The sequence below is a fragment of the Polyodon spathula genome, chromosome 5 (assembly GCF_017654505.1).
Source record: "Polyodon spathula isolate WHYD16114869_AA chromosome 5, ASM1765450v1, whole genome shotgun sequence".
Classification (NCBI taxonomy): Eukaryota; Metazoa; Chordata; class Actinopteri; order Acipenseriformes; family Polyodontidae; genus Polyodon; species Polyodon spathula.
This window is the reverse complement of record NC_054538.1, coordinates 56,147,766-56,165,753: the sequence shown is the minus strand read 5'-3', so window position 1 is coordinate 56,165,753 and position 17,988 is coordinate 56,147,766. Positions and strand designations below refer to the sequence as shown.

At 37.3% G+C, this 17,988-nt stretch overlaps 1 protein-coding gene across 4 annotated transcripts in view; it reads left to right on the top strand.

Moving 5' to 3' along the window:
- Positions 1-14,880: 14,880 nt before the first annotated feature.
- disc1 (DISC1 scaffold protein) overlaps positions 14,881-17,988 on the top strand; it is a 109,255-nt gene continuing 106,147 nt past the window's right edge. For 2 of the 4 annotated variants that reach the window (XR_005950358.1, XM_041250808.1), the window contains exon 1: positions 14,881-15,627. Coding sequence is in view for 3 of the 4 variants with exons in the window: in XM_041250808.1 (XP_041106742.1) it covers positions 15,522-15,627 (106 nt within the window). In the remaining variant the exon portion in view is untranslated. The remainder of the gene's footprint in view (positions 15,628-17,988) is intronic. The other 2 variants (XM_041250807.1, XM_041250806.1) reach the window with 1 other exon arrangement.

Sequence of the window (17,988 nt, the reverse complement as noted above, 5' to 3'; positions counted from 1 at the left end):
AAAAATGTATATATAATTCTTCCACTCTATTAAAATAGTCCTGTATGTGAGCACCTATCTCGTCTATAGTTACATCCCCCATACACAGGTTAGTGTGGCTTTTTGTGCAATTACAAAATTTAGTATTCAATATAGAGTAAATAAAGCATACAGTGCCTATAGTAAGTTTCACACACACCCCTTGGATGTTTTCACAGTTTGTTGTGTTGCAACCTGAAATCTTAATGCAGTTAAATGGGATTTTTTTCTCCTTTGATTTACACAACCAACTCAACACTTTGAAGAGGCAAGAGAATTTTTATTGTGAAACAACAGTTAGTGAAAAATAAAAAAACTGAAATGTCTTGGTTAGATAAGTATTCACCCCCCTGCAGCAATTACAGCTGTGAGTCTTTTGGGTAAGTCTTGCCACAGATTGTCGATTGGATTCAAGTCCGGGCTTTGACTGGGCCATTCTAGGACATTCACTTTCTTGTTTTTAAGCCACTCCAGTGTCGCTTTATTAGTGTGCTTGGGGTTATTGTCCTGCTGAATGGTGAATCTCCGTCCCAGTCGTAGGTTTTTGCAGACTGAAGCAGGTTTTCCTTAAGGATTTGCCTGTATTTAGCTCCATGACAAGCTTTCCAGTCCCTGCCGATGAAAAGCATCCCCATAGCATGAGGCTTCTCTGACCAATACCCTTCTTACCCAGCTGCTCAGTTTGGGAGGATGGCCTGCTCTAAGCAGATTCTGGGTGGTTCCGTATACCTTCCACTACCCAACTGTGGGACCTTACAGAGACAGGTGTATTCAATCTGAAATCATGTGAACCACTTTTATTGCACACAGATTGACTCCATTTAACTTATTGTGTGAATTCTGAAGACAATTGGCTGCACCTGATCTTATTTAGGAGTGTCATAGCAAAGGGAGTGAATGCTTATCTAATGAAGACTTTTCTGGTTTTTATTTTTAATTGATTTGTTTTTCACCCCACTTAAATACACTTAAATACTGTTGTTTAACAATGCCTCAAACAATGTCTAAACAAAGGCTAAGTGTCATGTTTTGGTTCACAACTGGCTTGAAAAGAGACAATTCTGCAAAATGAATGAGCTTAATATTGTCCTCCATTAAAAACACAATGTAGAACTGGCTGTTAGAATAGAACAAACCATGGAATCTTTCTCCAAATCTCAGAATAAATCTCAGAATAAAAAACAATGTCACGTTTTGCTTCATGTAAATGTAATTTTTAACCTCCTATACTTCTGCTGCAGTCTGATAAGCAGGTTTTAAGAGCAGAAGCTTGTGTCCCCCCAAATAAAGCAACCGTTGTGGGTTGTATGTTAATAGGACTATCATCAAGATCTGCTTTCAGATAATGTATGGTGCACAGTAATGCAGCAAACAGACACCATAGAAAGTGGTAGTCCAGGGCCCAAACAGTAAAAAGTTACATAAATTACAGTGGAACACAGGAGCTATCGTTGGGTATCATACAGTTTGAATGCACTGCAACCAGGATTTTCAAATCAATGTTCTTAGCTTATTGCCTTATCAGCTTACTTTATTTCTTATTAGCACTATCAATATTTTCACTGAAGATCTTTTGATTCTTTACTTGTACAGTATTTTATACTTCAATTTGGAATATGCCAGTATTTCAAAGACAACACTACAGTATAGTTGAAAAGTAGTCTCTCCAATAGTGCAGGTATAAATACTGGCACACATTAACTGAATTCATTCATCTGGGGTTTTCCAATAGGAGTGATTTATAGACCCACTTATTAACATTACTGTGTGCAATAAAAACACAGTGAAATAAGGGGCACTTTGTCTTTCATTTATCTTGCATTGTAATTGAAATATTTGTATGTCCTCAATTAAAATGTACTAAAAGCAAAAGAAAAACCGAAAGAGTCTAAGCATAATAAAAAGACGACTAGTAGTAATCTTAATAAAGCTGATAAGAGGAAATGCAATGGATATTAAAGCATTGGTTACCAAGCTTTAACTCCATGAAAACTAAAATGCAGTAACCATGTTTGGTATTAATTGTTTATTCTGAAAAAAATATTTGCCAAGTTGGTGAATTACTAAATAAAATGATAAAAGCAATTCATCCCTGACACCTAGTGGTAAAAGTGTACAACGGCATCCCTTTTTGTGGCTACAATACTCTACACTGCAGTATACAAACTGTAAAAGAACTAGTGGGTCAAATTTTGCGTTACTGCTTGTATATTTAAAAAGGTTTGATGTTTTTAATTTCTCTTCTTGGAATGTCATTTTTGTATATCCTTGAAATATACTTAAAATTAAAGTTTTTCCATTTAGAAATACAAAATAAGGAAAGGTGCTGTTGACATGTGGGTTTCCAAGTAAACATATGGGTGCACTTTGCCACTTTCAGGCCCTTTGACACCATCTCCTTGTCTAAAAGAATAGGAACTCCAAACAGATATGTTTCCAAACAGGGCAGTGCCTGTGTATTTATTTTCAAACACAAAATAAAATAAACAAAAAAGCCTAACTCTTTCCAGGAGTGCTAAACTAAACTTTTACCAACTTTTAACCATAATTTACTATTGACAAAACCATATATACTTTTCCAAGTATTAAACACAATATCTTACTTCAAGTTTATACTGTAGAAAAAGTACTTGTAGACAAAATACTAATACAATTGGAGTGGAAAAACACAAGTATCACTTAAATAAAATGCTGACACAAATTGTGGTTAGTGGATGTCTTTAAATGTTCTTGGTATTAACCCTGACCCAGACATGCAGGCACAGCATGTTAATATAGATAAGGTACTTGTACCCGATGATTCGTGCACTGTAGTTCTATCAGTAGACAAACTATGAAATAAACTATTATCTAGGAAGAAATTGTTCAAGTGTTTTTGTTCAAGAATGAAGACATACATATTCCCTGCTTACATAATACGCGAGCCAGTCAAGAGTGGAGACATCAGCAGAATGAAAGCATGGCAGTTGAGGTCACAAGACCCCGGACTGATAGTTAATAATAATAATAATAATAATAATAATAATAATAATAATAATAATAATAATTTTTATATAGCACCTTTCATAGTGGACCACCATCACAAAGCACTTTACAAGATACGAGACTAGGGTGTGTGAACTATACATCAGCTGCAGAGTCACTTACAACAACGGCTCACCTGAAAGATGGAGCACATGAGGCATTTCCCATTAGGAAAGATACAGCTGTTGCTACGGCACCAGTGCTGTGGGATCAGGTGTTCACAAAGTGGGGGTTCCCTCAACTGCTTGATAGCGATTGGGGAACTCCTTTACAGCTGTGTTCAGTACCCTCCAGAAACAATACTCATTGGCGTGCCATCATAACATGTGCTGATGGTAGTCGTGAATAGATGTCTATTGGAAATACAAGTGCGGAAATTGTACACAAAATAATATCAGAAGGGATCTATACATGTGAAAAGTATAAGAGAGAGTGTGAATTACCTGTTAAATTTGACCATATAGTTAATAATGCTATAACCATTCCATTGAAATATTATCGTTCCAGTAAGAAATGATCATTTGCTATGGTTAGAAGAGAAGAGTGATGTATATGTAAAAACTGCTAACATGATTAACATGGGCATATTGCATAATGATACAATAATTAAAGGTCACAGAGGACATGGCATGATAATACTTAATGGGACCCAAAAAATAGAAGTTGAAAGCTTAGAGGGATGTAATATGGAGATACCTTTAACTATGTGTCCGGATTACAGAGTAAAATCATATCTGGGATGTGAATGGAAGAACGCTACTAACCAAACTAATTGCGAGTTCCTTTCTTTACTGGACTCATTTAACTGCTGTGCAATGCCAGCCATCAAGTCATGCGTTCTGTGAACAGGTCAACTACACAATTATTATTGCAGATAGGAAGTTATATTACATGAAAGAGAAAACTGATTTGGATTTGCATGACAAATATGCTGAACATTGGCAAACTTCCCCTTACCTCAATTGGCAGATATCTAAAGAAGAGGAAGATCAATTAAAGTTGCAACTGACTAAGGTGAATGAACGAGAGAAAGTGTTATTAAAAGAGAAACACAACTACATAAATGGACAACTGGTAATGAAAACTAACTATCAAGATATGTACTGGGACTGGTTGTTTAAGGGAGAAGCAGCAGCATCAGTAGTAGTACTGTTGCTGATTCTGGTTCTGATTTGATATCCTTGGTAAAGAAAAGAAAGAAGGATATTGAATATGTGAAAAGGAAGACGTTACTGTTGCCTGGTAGATTGCAGGTTGTGTGACGTATGGGTAAGTACTGGATATTGGAGACCTGGTCCTAAGATTGTTAATACAGTATTTGTATACCTGTGTTGAAAACTGGAAGAAAGCTGTGGAAGATCCTAAGGCTGCCCTTTGAATCGAAGATATTATGGGGCAAGTTCAGCATGGAAAAGGAGGTTTTGGCCCACTTGAAGACCCAAGAGAGATGCGCTGGGGAGACCGCACTGGGTTGATCCCCGGAGCCAGCATCACAGCCGTTGTGTGTGCTGATGCACTGGGGAGGCAAAGTGAGCTGATCCCCTGAGCCAGCATTACACTTCAGCAATCAACACCAGACAGAAGTATATCTACATCATCAGATGGAAAACAACGTAAATGGATGGAGATGCAGATGGATCACATTAGTTTACTGCAAAGCTACTTCTTAGTTGGTGCTTATCTTGGCACGAGCCGAGTTCAAATTAGCATGAAGTTCAACTCTCATGTAATGGAAATCATTTTTTTGTTGTAAAACTCACAATGTCCACTAGTGGCCAGTAGTTTGTCAGGTCTTTATGTTTATGGAGCCGTGTTGTCAGGTGTATATGGTGTGGGGAACAGAGTAACTGGCCAGACAGTATTTCTCCCAAAAGAAAGGTCTGTGTTTATTAAATACAACAGAAGGACTCCACCCCTCTACCAGCAATGGGATTTGGGGGTACACGGCGGGCTTGCAAACCCAAAACTAATAATAATAATAATAATAATAATAATAATAATAATAATAATAATAATAACAATAATCTAAGGAACTATGTCCATCTAGCCGCCTCAGTGCACACAAGTGTGCGTGCTCAATTCCGGGGGATCATGGTGCAAGTGTTCGCGCTGCTGTGCAGGGAAGTGCTCAGGGTTGTCTGCTGGCTCTGTAGCTGCAGCTCCGCAGTGCTCACTCCTCCTTTGCAACACAAACACGTAACCAAAGACAATAAAAGAACACAGGCTCCGTCCATCTGTTTAAGTTTTGTCAGCGCAAGGCGGCGTACTGACGTAGCTGCTTCCCCTTTGTTCCCACAAACCTTCTCCCAGTAATTTAACTGTCGCCATTTTTTCTCCAATAGAGGGCTGCCCCACGGCATACTTTTAAAATACACACTTGAAACTGAAGTTCAGCCTTGCCTAGGGTCAGCTACTAAGGTTTGCACAGGCACCTACACTACTAAACCTCTGTGTCGATGACAAAGAATGGGACATGTTGCAATGACAAAACAACAAGTGATCACTGTGAAATTATGTTTAAAAATAACATAGGTGTAGCAGCACAATGGTACTGGTATGGTATGTTTTGTTTGTTGGGAAATAAAGGGTTAGGTTCTCCAAGGCCACGGTTACACTTATCAAAGCCTATCTAAGTTGCATTTTCCTTCACTAAGCACAAATGAAAAACACAGTAACATAAAAACAATGCAAATACTATAACATACTGGGTAATGTAACATGTAAAAAGTAATAAAATTATAACATAATAAAAAGAAATGTTTTATTTACCTTGAATCTTTAGAGTTGAAGTCCAGGGTGTTGTTGACTAGTGACAATTATGCTAAGTTAACATGGAGCAACGAGACCGCATGCACATACTACTATGACTAGTACATGAGACAAAGTGAGTGATGATGCTGGTACTTGTAGGGGGAGATGCTGGTGAGATGCGCAAGAATGCACAAGATGGCGCAGAAGCAAATGCCACGGTTGGCAAATTGATATAGAAAAGCAAAACCGTGTATACCGGAATTCAGCAGTTGGCAAATACGTGGTAGGCGAGGGATTACTGTACTATTCTAATATCATTGGCAGTCATTGTTTCTAACAAACCCTACGATATTTTAAACAGCAAGTAGTTGTAAAATGTGAATCTGATCAAAATTATACAGGCATCAACACATATTTCTATTGTGCTAGCGAAATTGGTCACTAACTAACTTTAGTTAGTTTCTCGTGCCTAAATACAAATTACACTTTATAACACTTGTGGTCATAACCCACTTTATACCCCGTGCACTTTACAATACACCAACATTAACACAAACATGCAACATATAACACAAAAATACACACAGGGGTGGGGTACATTGCCACATTGCCATTATATTTTTTTCAGGGTCATTTACTGTTGTTTTAAAATTCTCCTTTGTTCCTTTTAATCTACATACCTTACGATTAAGTTTTCTATAGCTGTGGATGAATTACCCCATTTGTTATTCATTTTAGCCAAATAAGCTTGTTTCTGAAATCGTGACTATGACAAGACTGGGATGAAAATGAAGAAACCAGTTTAAAACAATATGTCCTTCTTAGACGATTTGCATTTTTTTGCTCCACACCCAACCTATTGGAAGGTAGTACGTTAATCGACTAAATCAAGTTTCCTTCCATACAATTTACTTCAGCACAAGTATCTGTTGCAGTAGATGCTCTTTGTTTAGTATGTCTTTGGTGGTGACTCTCTTAAAAACAAGGAAATGGATGAGACAGGCATTTAGAACTGTACAGTTATCACTGAACACTGATAGAATAATAAAATAACACTAACTATACCCAATGATGCAACTCAATATTCAAGCAACAGCATTCATAACTGAAACAAGTATAAAATAGGAAACGAGAAGTGGGAATGTATTTTGCAGCTATTTATATTTCCTGTTCAACCAACATGCAATGAATATGACCCTTATAACCTCTGATAGATTGATCTTAAATTATGTGTACAGGTTAATAATAATGGGGGAATCTAAACATGCGTTTATAACTATTGGTTCCCCCAAAGCACCGCAAAATACTACTAATAGACCTAGGAGCTTCTGCGAGTGTGGTTCGCTTTGCTAGGCAACACCCTTCAAGCTTCTTGTGGGTAAATAGATTAGGTTGAGACAAAGAATGTGCATCAGTGCATAAGAGAGGTAAAATAATGCATTATCAATCACAGTAGAAGATTGTGTAATACAGTGATTCTAATTCCTGTTTTAGTATTTTGTGGCTCCCACTTCCACATAATGCCATTTCACTACCACTTTTGTTCCCCTTATAAGGTGGAACACAAATAGCTAAACTATGGCTGGCAATGACAGCATTATAAAGAGGAAATAACTCAATATCCTATTTGACTTGCTCTTACTTAGATTCCCAGGGGTATACAGTAGAGGCACACCATGTAAATGGTTGAGGAACAATCATTGATTTAAACATTAGGAGGAATACTCAATATTTATCTTGCTCAAAGATTCAGTCAATCAGGTTGTAGCACACACATCATCTACCTGAGCATAAAACTACACAAAACTGCACTGTAACTCACCCTGTACAACGTGGCTGTGCTTTTACTAGAAGAGTCCAATGCCAATGCCATTGAGAATTTCTAACACTGTTTACTGAGATAAGAAAGACATGTTCGAAAACCATCAACAGAAAGGGTTGCTGCACTTACACTATTCATTGAATGTTAAATTGCTTTTATACAGCCTTCCAGTAAGAGTGCTTGTGTTTACTTCCTTATTTAGTATGTCATCCGTCACACAAAACTGTTTTAGGGAAGGAAACTGTGAATATTCGGCTAGTGTTGTTCCCAGCATGTTGCACAGGAACAAGCTCCTACACCCAGGAGCTCTACAGAAGATGTCGGCAAGCTACTGCCAGTAGGAGGACAAAGGCCAGCTGTGGAGATGACCAGTAGGATCTATAGGATCGTGGTGAGAACAACCAGTCACTGACAATTTTGCCTCTTTAATAGGGAGCCCGAGACCCAAACACCACTCCAACAACTCCCACAGCAAAGACGTGAACCTGCGCTCCCCTGGCTTTATGACTCATCTTACACATCATGCAGAGACATTTTAAGTGATCAATAAAGGGCACAAGTGGATAAGACCTGAGATGGAATTAGTCATTCAGCAACAGGCTATGCTACCATTATGACATCCCTGTATATCAAAATTGTCCTGTAAATTGCAGGAGATAGGGATTTGGAACCCTAATGACACAGTGAGTTCAACATGTCATATGCAGTAGCTCGTATCACATACTGATAAATGATTGACTGCTTTTCTAAAAACCACAGGGGGTCAAAACTTCTGTACTTGTTCGTCCACTGTTTGTTTAGTTTTAGTCTGTTTTTGTTTGTCTATTTATTTTGGCACAAAGTGCTGTGTGCTGTTTTTGTTCAACCTTTTATTTTTCTGTATATTTAATAAAACACTGAGTGCCACAGCATCTCAGTTTCACCCACCAGTACTTCCTGTCTTTGTGTTTCTTTCTGGCCTGATGTCACCCCTACTGCCAACCTGTTCGCAATGTACAAGTGTGGTTTTAGGAAGATTAGACAACAAGGAATTGCAATAGATCACCAGGAGTATGTATAGGCATCCACCAGGTTCTTGTTAACAGCTGAGATCAGATCAAGGCATGACAAGCAATGGATCAATGACAAGATATCTTTCTCACTGAGCCTCAAACCATACTCATGGCTACCTGGACCCCTGACAGTGGAACTCAGCTGAGGCCTCAGGCCAGGAAGGTCCAGTGAATTCAACCAGAACCGTGCCAGCTGTTGACAAGACTTGATCAGAATAGCCTAAGTCTTGTTTATGTTTAGAAACAGAAAGATATGACTCATGCAGAGCTTTATGCCTGTAAGACCATCAGACTGCACTGAAATCACATCAAACTTTACTTGAAATTTAAACTTGCCTTGAAAGAAAGTGTATTTAGTGAATAGTGTATAAAGTGTAAGGAGACTCAGAGAAGACCACAAAACCGCAGTTAAGCGCTCATATGCACATGTTTATTAACATTACTCAAAACAAACACATAGTACTGTCCACTGCACCATTCCTTCACCAACACAATTCTAACTAACACCTGTGATCACCCTATTTATACACCTCCATGCCACCCATTACTCGCCACATATTCACACCTGTGCACTGGCAGGGCTTGTACCCTGCCGTGCTGCCACACACGGCATGCATGGCCGCTATCGGCCACCTCCCCCCTAAAGCACCACCTTCCCTACATGGACTATTATGGGTGGGTTGATACTTGAGGCTATGGTGGAGGTCTCCTAACTTCTTCCTTCCACAGCAGCAAGGCTGGCTTCTCCAGCAGGGGCAACTTCAGCAGCCGAAATGCTCTTTATAACAATGTTGCGGGATTCAATCCATAATCCTTAAGAATAACATGTTACATTCACTCAGAACAATAGTCTTTGGTTGTGGTAACATGTGCAAACATAAATGAACTTGACTTGTATGCTTTGCAAACAAAGAACATACAATCCTTTCCTATTATGAAATGAACTCTTGACAGTTTGGGTTCTAGTAATGTACTCCAGCTTCAAAGGCAGCATATCAAGTGACGCTCATCTGATACTGGGGCTAACCACTGCTTGTGTACAAGTTTGTTTGTTTTATCTCTTAATGGGAAGCAGAGTCTAGCTTTCCATCTACAGTGGCTCTCAAAAGTATTCGCCCCCTTGGACTTTTCCACATTTTGTTGTGTTACAACATGGAATCAAAATCGATTTAATTAGGAGTTTTTGCCACTGATCAACACAAAAAAGTCCATAGTGTCAAAGTGAAAAATAAAATCTACAAATTGTTCTAAATTAATTACAAATATAAAACAGAAAATAATTGATTGCATAAGTATTCACCCGCTTTGTTATGACACACCTAAATAAGCTCTGGTGCAACCAATTGTCTTTAGAAGTCACATAATTAGTTAAATACACCTGTCTCTGGGAGGTCCCACAGTTGGTTAGTACATTTCCTAACACAAACTACATAATGAAGATGAACGAACATTCAAAGCAAATCCGGAATAAGGTTTTTCAAAAGCACCAATCAGGGGTAGGATATAAGAACATTTCCGGAGCACAGTAAAGTCCATTATTAACAAATGGAGAGAATATGGCACAACTGTGAATCTGTCTAGAACAGGCCATCCTCAAAAACTGAGTATCCGGGCAAGAAGGACACTAGTCAGGGAGGCCACCAAGAGGCCTATGGCAACACTAAAGGAGTTACAGTCTTCCACGGCTGAGCTGGGAGACACTGTGCATACGGCAACAATAGCCCGAGCGCTTCACAAAATTGTTTTTTTATGGGAGTGTGTCAAAAAGACAGCTATTGTTGAAAAAAACTCACATCATATCTTGGCTAGAGTTTGCCAGAAGGCATGTGGGAAACTCTGAGACCAAATGGAAGAAGATTCTATGGTCTGATGAGACCAAAATAATATTTTTTGGTGCTTAGCGTTGAGGTCAAAAAGGCACATCATCCTGAGAACACCATCCCTACTGTGAAGCATGGTGGTGGCAGCATCATGCTATGGGGATGCTTCTCTGTGTCAGGGCCTGGAAAGCTTGTGAAGATAGAGGGCAAAGTCTGCAAGAGACCTGGGACTTGGGAGAAGATTCATCTTCTAGCAGGACAATGACCCCAAACATACATCCAAAGCCACACTGGAGTGGCTTAAAAACAAAAAGGTCAATGTCCTGGAGTGGCCCAGTCAAAGCCCGGGCCTCAATCCAATTGAGAATATGTGGAAAGAGTTGAAAATTGCTGGTCACCAAAGGTCCCCATCCAACTTGACAGAGCTCCAGCAATTTTGCAAAGAAGAATAGGCAAAAATTGCAGTGTCCAGATGTGCAAAGCTGGTAGAGACTTATCCAAATAGACTCATGGCTGTAATTGCTGCCGAATATTGACTCAAGGGGGTGAATTATTTTCTGTTTTATATTTGTAATTAATTTAGAACAATTTGTAGATTTTAATTTTCACTTTGACATTATGAACTTTTTTGTGTTGATCAGTGGCAAAAACTCCTAATTAAATCCATTCTGATTCCATGTTGTAACACAACAAAATATGGAAAAGTCAAGGGGGGTGAATATTTTTGAGAGCCACTGTATCTGGTAGAAAATCTGTAGTGTTTCTGTTTTAACTAATCTTCATATAGGAAGTAAAATTAAATTCTGTGATCCACAATCTGCAACACCCCCACGTTGGTAATATTATGAAAATACAGATGGTATATATGAATCCCATAAGCAAGGTGTCTGAGTTGGTACAACGTACAACCAGTCGAGTTTGTTATATTAATATAGCACCTTCTACAACTGTATCAGTTCGTCTTGTTCGTGATTTGTGCAGTAGTCAATCACAGCACTTCCGAATCAGTGGTCCTGAATATCAAAAGTGCCTTCCAACAGTCTGAAACTCACTGTCTCTGTCTGTTTTAACCCGAACGCTGTTTCCATCATAAAATTAAACACTTTTCTGCTGTTTTCCGACAGTTGGAATGGGTGCAATTTACATAAAAGTGGTGGAATAACTTTAGTATTTAAATGAGAAACCTATATGTTAATGATACAAATGACAGTGTTCACATCATTTCAGGATTTCACTCAATGGACAGGTGGGATTGAAAGGTAGTAAAGGCAAAGAAAAACAAAACAGGTGTGTGCTTCAGTAGATACAGAGAAAGGAGAAGATACATTTAATAGAACACAATAATAAAGCAAGTACATCAGGACAAAGAAAAAAGTAAAGTTAGAAAGCTCCTATTTTAATGTAGCCTATTTTTTAGCTATACTGTATTAAATTATAGTTTCAGTTATGAAGGATTTTTTATGGCACTGTAATTCCTACTGTCTGTACTGTAATTGCTACACTGTAATTCCTGCTGTAATTGCCTTCCCCCATTCTGTATTTCCTGCCTCTGCTTTGTTTACCTCTGTGTCTGTGCATTCTGTGTCTCCCCTGTGATTGGCTGTTATCTTTCTGTCCCCATTGGCTGTTGTTTGTCTGTGCCCATTGGTCCTAGTGTGCGGCTGAGGACCAATGAGATGTGCATGAGCTCCGGTACCCTGATATGCACAAGGGCCGGAGCCAAGGGCATAAGAAGGTGCTGGGCCCGGCATTCTGTGTCAATGTATTGAAACCTGAGTTGCTGACAGAGCTGTGGACTCTTTGGGCAGGAGTTGAAAAAAACAGTGTTATTGTATCAAACTTGTGGAATAGTAACAAGAGTTTTAGTAACAAGGGAGTTTCAAACGGAATGTGTTAATTAAATAAATGCATTAATGGTTTGAAATCCGAGTCGGTGAGGTCGTCAATGAATGCCTATCTGTTAAAAAGCTCAATTGTCGCAGGTTACATACATCACTTCCTGTCTCAACTACAAGATAAGGAGAACTCATTAATCAAAAGGCATGTTAATGAGATCAAGCAAAATGAATGGAAGCATAATTTGCTTTCATGGAAACTATTAATGTGCAAGAAGATGGCTCTCCCACCAGTGAGCAGAAGCTAAATGGAAATAAAAAATAATGTGAATAGCTATTTTGTGTATAATTTGTAAGCTTAATTTAAAATTGTGCATTTTGTCATGCAGAATGTACAGCTATTGAAATAACTTCACATATAAAATGTGGATTTATGATTAACTGGTGTGTGGGTAAAAACTGGACAGCATGGATAAAATAATAATAATAATAATAATAATAATAATAATAATAATAATAATAATAATAATAATAATAATAATAAAAAAATGTTGATTTTAAAATAAAATAAAATGTTCCCTTACCTGACTAACATAAGGGTGCCATGCCTAAGGTGGCAAGTTGCCTAGCACTGGTGTAGTGTTAGAAAGTGGTACATGTCAGAATGTGGTACATGTACTCAAATCGTACATGTCTAGTGTCAGAAAGTGATACACTGTCAGATTTTGGTGCATGTGCAATCAACATATGCATCGATATGATGGGTGTTTTTCGATTGTCAAATAGATGTACATTTACCATTAACTATACTTTTTTTTTGCAAACTTAAATTGGAAACAATCAACTTCTCTAAAAAGAAAAAAAAAAAACATTTCACAACAAACAAGAAAAAATGAGAAGTCCACTGCAAAGTTGCAGAAGTAAAAAAATGTACAAGACCCAATGTACTGCATATGATAAATATCCACATACCATTTTCTTAATGGTAGAAAAATATGATACATTCAATTAAAAAGATGTAAAAGACAAAAACAGCAAAACGTACCAGATTTTAAGGGGAACTTCCCTACTTCCTTAGCAGAAGTTGTTTAGGCCTGCGCGAGCAAGCGCAGTGCGCTGTGTACCCCTTTTTACTGTGTACCTGAAAATAACACTACACTGGCCCTGATAGGGATGCAGTACGGTAGACTGCAGTTGTGCAAACAATGAAATATTCTGTATATTTTTCCTTTTTTGTTCCGCATTTCATGCATCAGTATGATACTCTTGAATAATAGCATGATACTCTTGAATAATTCTCACAACTGATACTGTCTTTGGCTTTATGGTGTACATTATGAATGTGCCTAATGGGAATATTGTAGAGGTGTTTTCTTAGTGTTTGTAGTGAAGTTCAACAGGGGGTCAACGTGTTGATTAGGCTTCATAAAGTGAAGGACCTGAAAAGGTCAAGATTTGGTGTCAAATTTCGATGACTCACCTCAGTCACATAAATGACATAATCTCTATGTGAGGGGAGTCAGGAAATATCCCCACTAGACTTCCCTGATGAAAAAAGAAAGGCACATTGTTGCACTAAATGACACTCTTATACCATTAGAGCCAGGGCCAACAGCATATTAACACTGCTTATATTTACATGGCAACATTCCTATATAGAGTGAATAGGTATACTGCAAACACTATATCTCCAAACTTTACTATCTAGCTATAGCCAACATAACATATCCAATGTTGTGCCCTTGGTATACAGTACACACAGGCAGCATGCATATACACCTCATTTAATACAATTACTATATATTCTAGCCATCTGCTTAAATGAGGGAACACAATCACATATAAAAATAATGTCGATTCCACTAGATTACATTTTTATAGTGTTTTAACGCAATATTAAGGTCTGTAGCAACTTATGAACACAACTAATTATTCTGAAATGCACATATTTAAAGCAAACATACATTAGTAGCCTATTCAATACTTTCTTGCTTCACATTGTACTGTAGGTTATACCTCTATCAGTGTATATACACTGTATTGAAAAACGAAAAAAAAAAAGAACTGGTACATAAACTGGCCCATGCATTAAAAGACTTGAAATACAGACGTACCACTTTTTGACAAAGCACCATTTTCTGACTATGTACTACTTTCTGGTCCTAGACAGGAATGCAGATGTATCTATGTATTTGTTTTGTTTGAGTAAGTATGCTAAAATGTACGTTTTAGTTGTTACAGAAAATACAAAAAAAAAAAAAAAACTTGTGTGTAACCTAAAATTCAAAACTGCAAACACGAAACCAGCAATGTTCTAACTCACTAATTGTAAAACAGTAAAAACTTTGTAAAAGCAGCCAAATGTTTACATCAACATCATAACTAAACACAACAAGAAACGTGACTTCAGGTTTTGTGCTGTTGTTTCTCAAGTACCATACTGGTGTTATAGTAGTGTTTTTTTGTTTGTTTGTTTGTTTTGTTTCCAAGATTTACCGACAACATACGGTAGTCTACTGTGAATTTAGCAGAATGCAGATGAGGGACACTGCTTCCCTACGTGCCTGTTCTACTCTTTCACTGGCGCAGTTCTGGAAGTACCGAGGCAAAGGAATGAATGCATAGTCAGCCTCCGTCCAAGGGAGCAGGAAAGGAAACTCCTACATTACAACACGACACAACGGGACAAAGTGCTATTGCTGCTGATTGCTGATAAAAAGGACTGTACGGATTACCAAAAAGCAGCAATTTTGGACGTGCTTGTTTTCAAGAACAAATTGCATTACTGGTATTTTATGTTAGGATTTTTTTTTTTTTCCGAAGAGAAAACTACAGAATTCTTCATGACAAACTATTAATAGTCTGAAACAAATTACCGAGCTACGACTGAGACTTTATTTAAAACAAACAACTGCATTGAATTGTAAACCGCATACAGTTGCTTGTCTGCAATGATGAAGTTCCATCATTCAAACAAATCGGAAGTAGCCATTTACAGTAACTTTATGCCTTCATAAAACATAATTAAAAAACAAAACAAAACAAAAACAACCCCACACAAACATATTTTTAGGGACAAGCATCCTGTAACTTGTGCCGTTTTATTAAGGAAAATACTTGCGTCAGTCTTTCAAGAAATGTAATGAGATGTCAGCCGCCTTCTGCATGTTGTTTTTGGTGACTTAACGGTTTTCCCAAGATGTTTACCGGTATGATGAGGTTGGAGGGCCTGGGCTCTTCCTCCAGTCCCAACAGTAACAGAGCACGCAGCCTTCCGCTACACTCTGCTCGCTGCAGCGGAGAAGGTAATTATATAATATATAATACGCTTTGATTTAAAAGCAGATTTACCTAGATGTACGTACATTCTGAACACTGTCGCATGTGAACCGGGAGAAAACACTATGTTTTGTTCTTTCTTTTAAATCCATGGTAAAATTTTGCATTTACTGTCACGCACATTATGTGTTTAATAACAGCACATGGGTGAAGTAATGTTAAAGCCAAAGGCTTTAAAGAATGTGAATTAACTACTAAAGCTCTCTGGGTTAGTTACATTGTAAACAAAAGCTTTGCTGTAGTATACTAGTATAATCACTGGTTTGAAAAATGAACTGTTAGTATAGCAGGATGTTGAGCCAAATTCATTTTGGTGCCAACTTTTAATTCGTGTCGTTTTGCTGAATTCAGTGACTGAAAAGATGTGCCCTGTCCTGAAATAATACCGCACATTATTATTATTATTATTATTATTATTATTATTATTATTATTATTATTATTATTAAACATTATTAATATTTAATAATAATAATAATAATAATAATAATAATAATAATAATAATAATAATCCCTGTTACACGTTACTGTTGCACATAAAATAATATTTAACTGCACAAAAACAGTAAGATATGAAGGCAGTAGAGGAACAAATGCATTATTCATTACAGCTGTCCTCACTTCATCCCAGCATTAGTACAGAGTAGGTTCAGCAAAAGTAACGAGATACATACATTGACTTACTGCTGAAAATGAAAAACTAAAAAGTATATTAAATCTACAATACTACAGGCATTCTAATCAGAACCTTTAGGTTTTATAACACATCATTATATACTGATCTGCAGTTTAAATACTGGGTTCCAAACAGAACCACTAGGGTACAATAATTAGATGCTTCTTATTTGGAATCCATTATTGTAGAATGATTCCAAAGGCTGATGCTCTTGCTGTACCTAAAGAATATTCTTTTAAGGTTTTAATCAGAATTTTACAGTGGGTTCTCTAGATAAATGAAAACATATTAGTGTGACAAAGGCAGGTAGTCAGACTACAGACAGACACCTCCACACACCCCCATAAGGTACACACAATAACTTCTGCTAAAGAATGTCTGTAGTAAGGTTCACCACAAGGAACAACAGGTAAACAGCCTCTAAGTACAGTTCCATGAAATTAAATCAGTCATTTGTATAGTCTGTGTAATAAATTTGTTATCCTGATGGGGTTAATAGTGTACACAGAGAAATCAAACCCTTGGTGCCTAGAGTATATCAGTCACAGTGAAGTTTGTACTGTATATCTAGCTGGCTTTTCTTGTAATTCTGTGAACCGTCTGTATCAGCATAGCAACAAAGTACACCACACAACTGTGTTTGAGCTGTACGTTTGCAAAGCAACACTAACATGTGAAGACAAACATTTGTTTATTGTTCAATGCAGTCTTGTTTCAAACATGTTTTATCTGCAGGTCTTCTGTGTGTTTTCACTCTCACCCTAGTCATGCAGTAAACACTGATAAGTAAACAGAACTTTAAAGGAATATATAGTACATTCCAGGTACTCTGCACATTAACAAATATCCATATAACAATTGACTATTGTTTAATTTTACTAACACTCAAATTACATAGGGCAGACAGAAAGCTGAATGAATGACCTTTTCTGCTTCAGTGCTTCATTGACACAGTTGCTCATATCAAAGACTCATGAACTACAATAAGGGGCATCAACAGTCTGTTTACTGCAGTAAATCAACAAATGTAAGTATTGCTTTCAGTAGAGTTTTGAAACAAGAAACCTGTACTGTTTTTTTTTTTTTTAGATAAAACCCAAAGTATAGGATATCATTTCATCATCTTAATATGAACTATTGTACATACACTATGTTACAGCAGTATTTCATGGTATAATTCTTAGTCTTTGATAAAACGTTGTAGTCTTTTAACACTTGGCTATCCTTAAACAATGTTACTTTGCTGTAACCTTGACTCATCAAAGTACAAATTAGACAATTCTGGAATGAAGATAGTTTAGGGTTTTGGTTTTATGTATTGAAAACTGTAATGGCAGGAACAATCAACACTGTTTCTCTGATGTAATGAAACCAGGAGAAAAAAAGTCATATAAGATATTTGGGTTGGGTGAGGTATAGATAATCTTTATTTTTTGTATTTAAATGTATTACTTTAAAAGTTGGGAAAAATCTTTAGTAAATGTGTAGTTTGCATAGTGGGAGGTTCATATCATAGTCACACTTCTTTATTCTTAAAGTCAGGTCAGTGCTTCTTTGTTTCTTGCACAGGAATGGAAAGTTTATTACCAGGCATTCTGATCATTTGAAAACCCTCTATTTAACCAATTTTAATAACACCAATAAGTGCTCAGG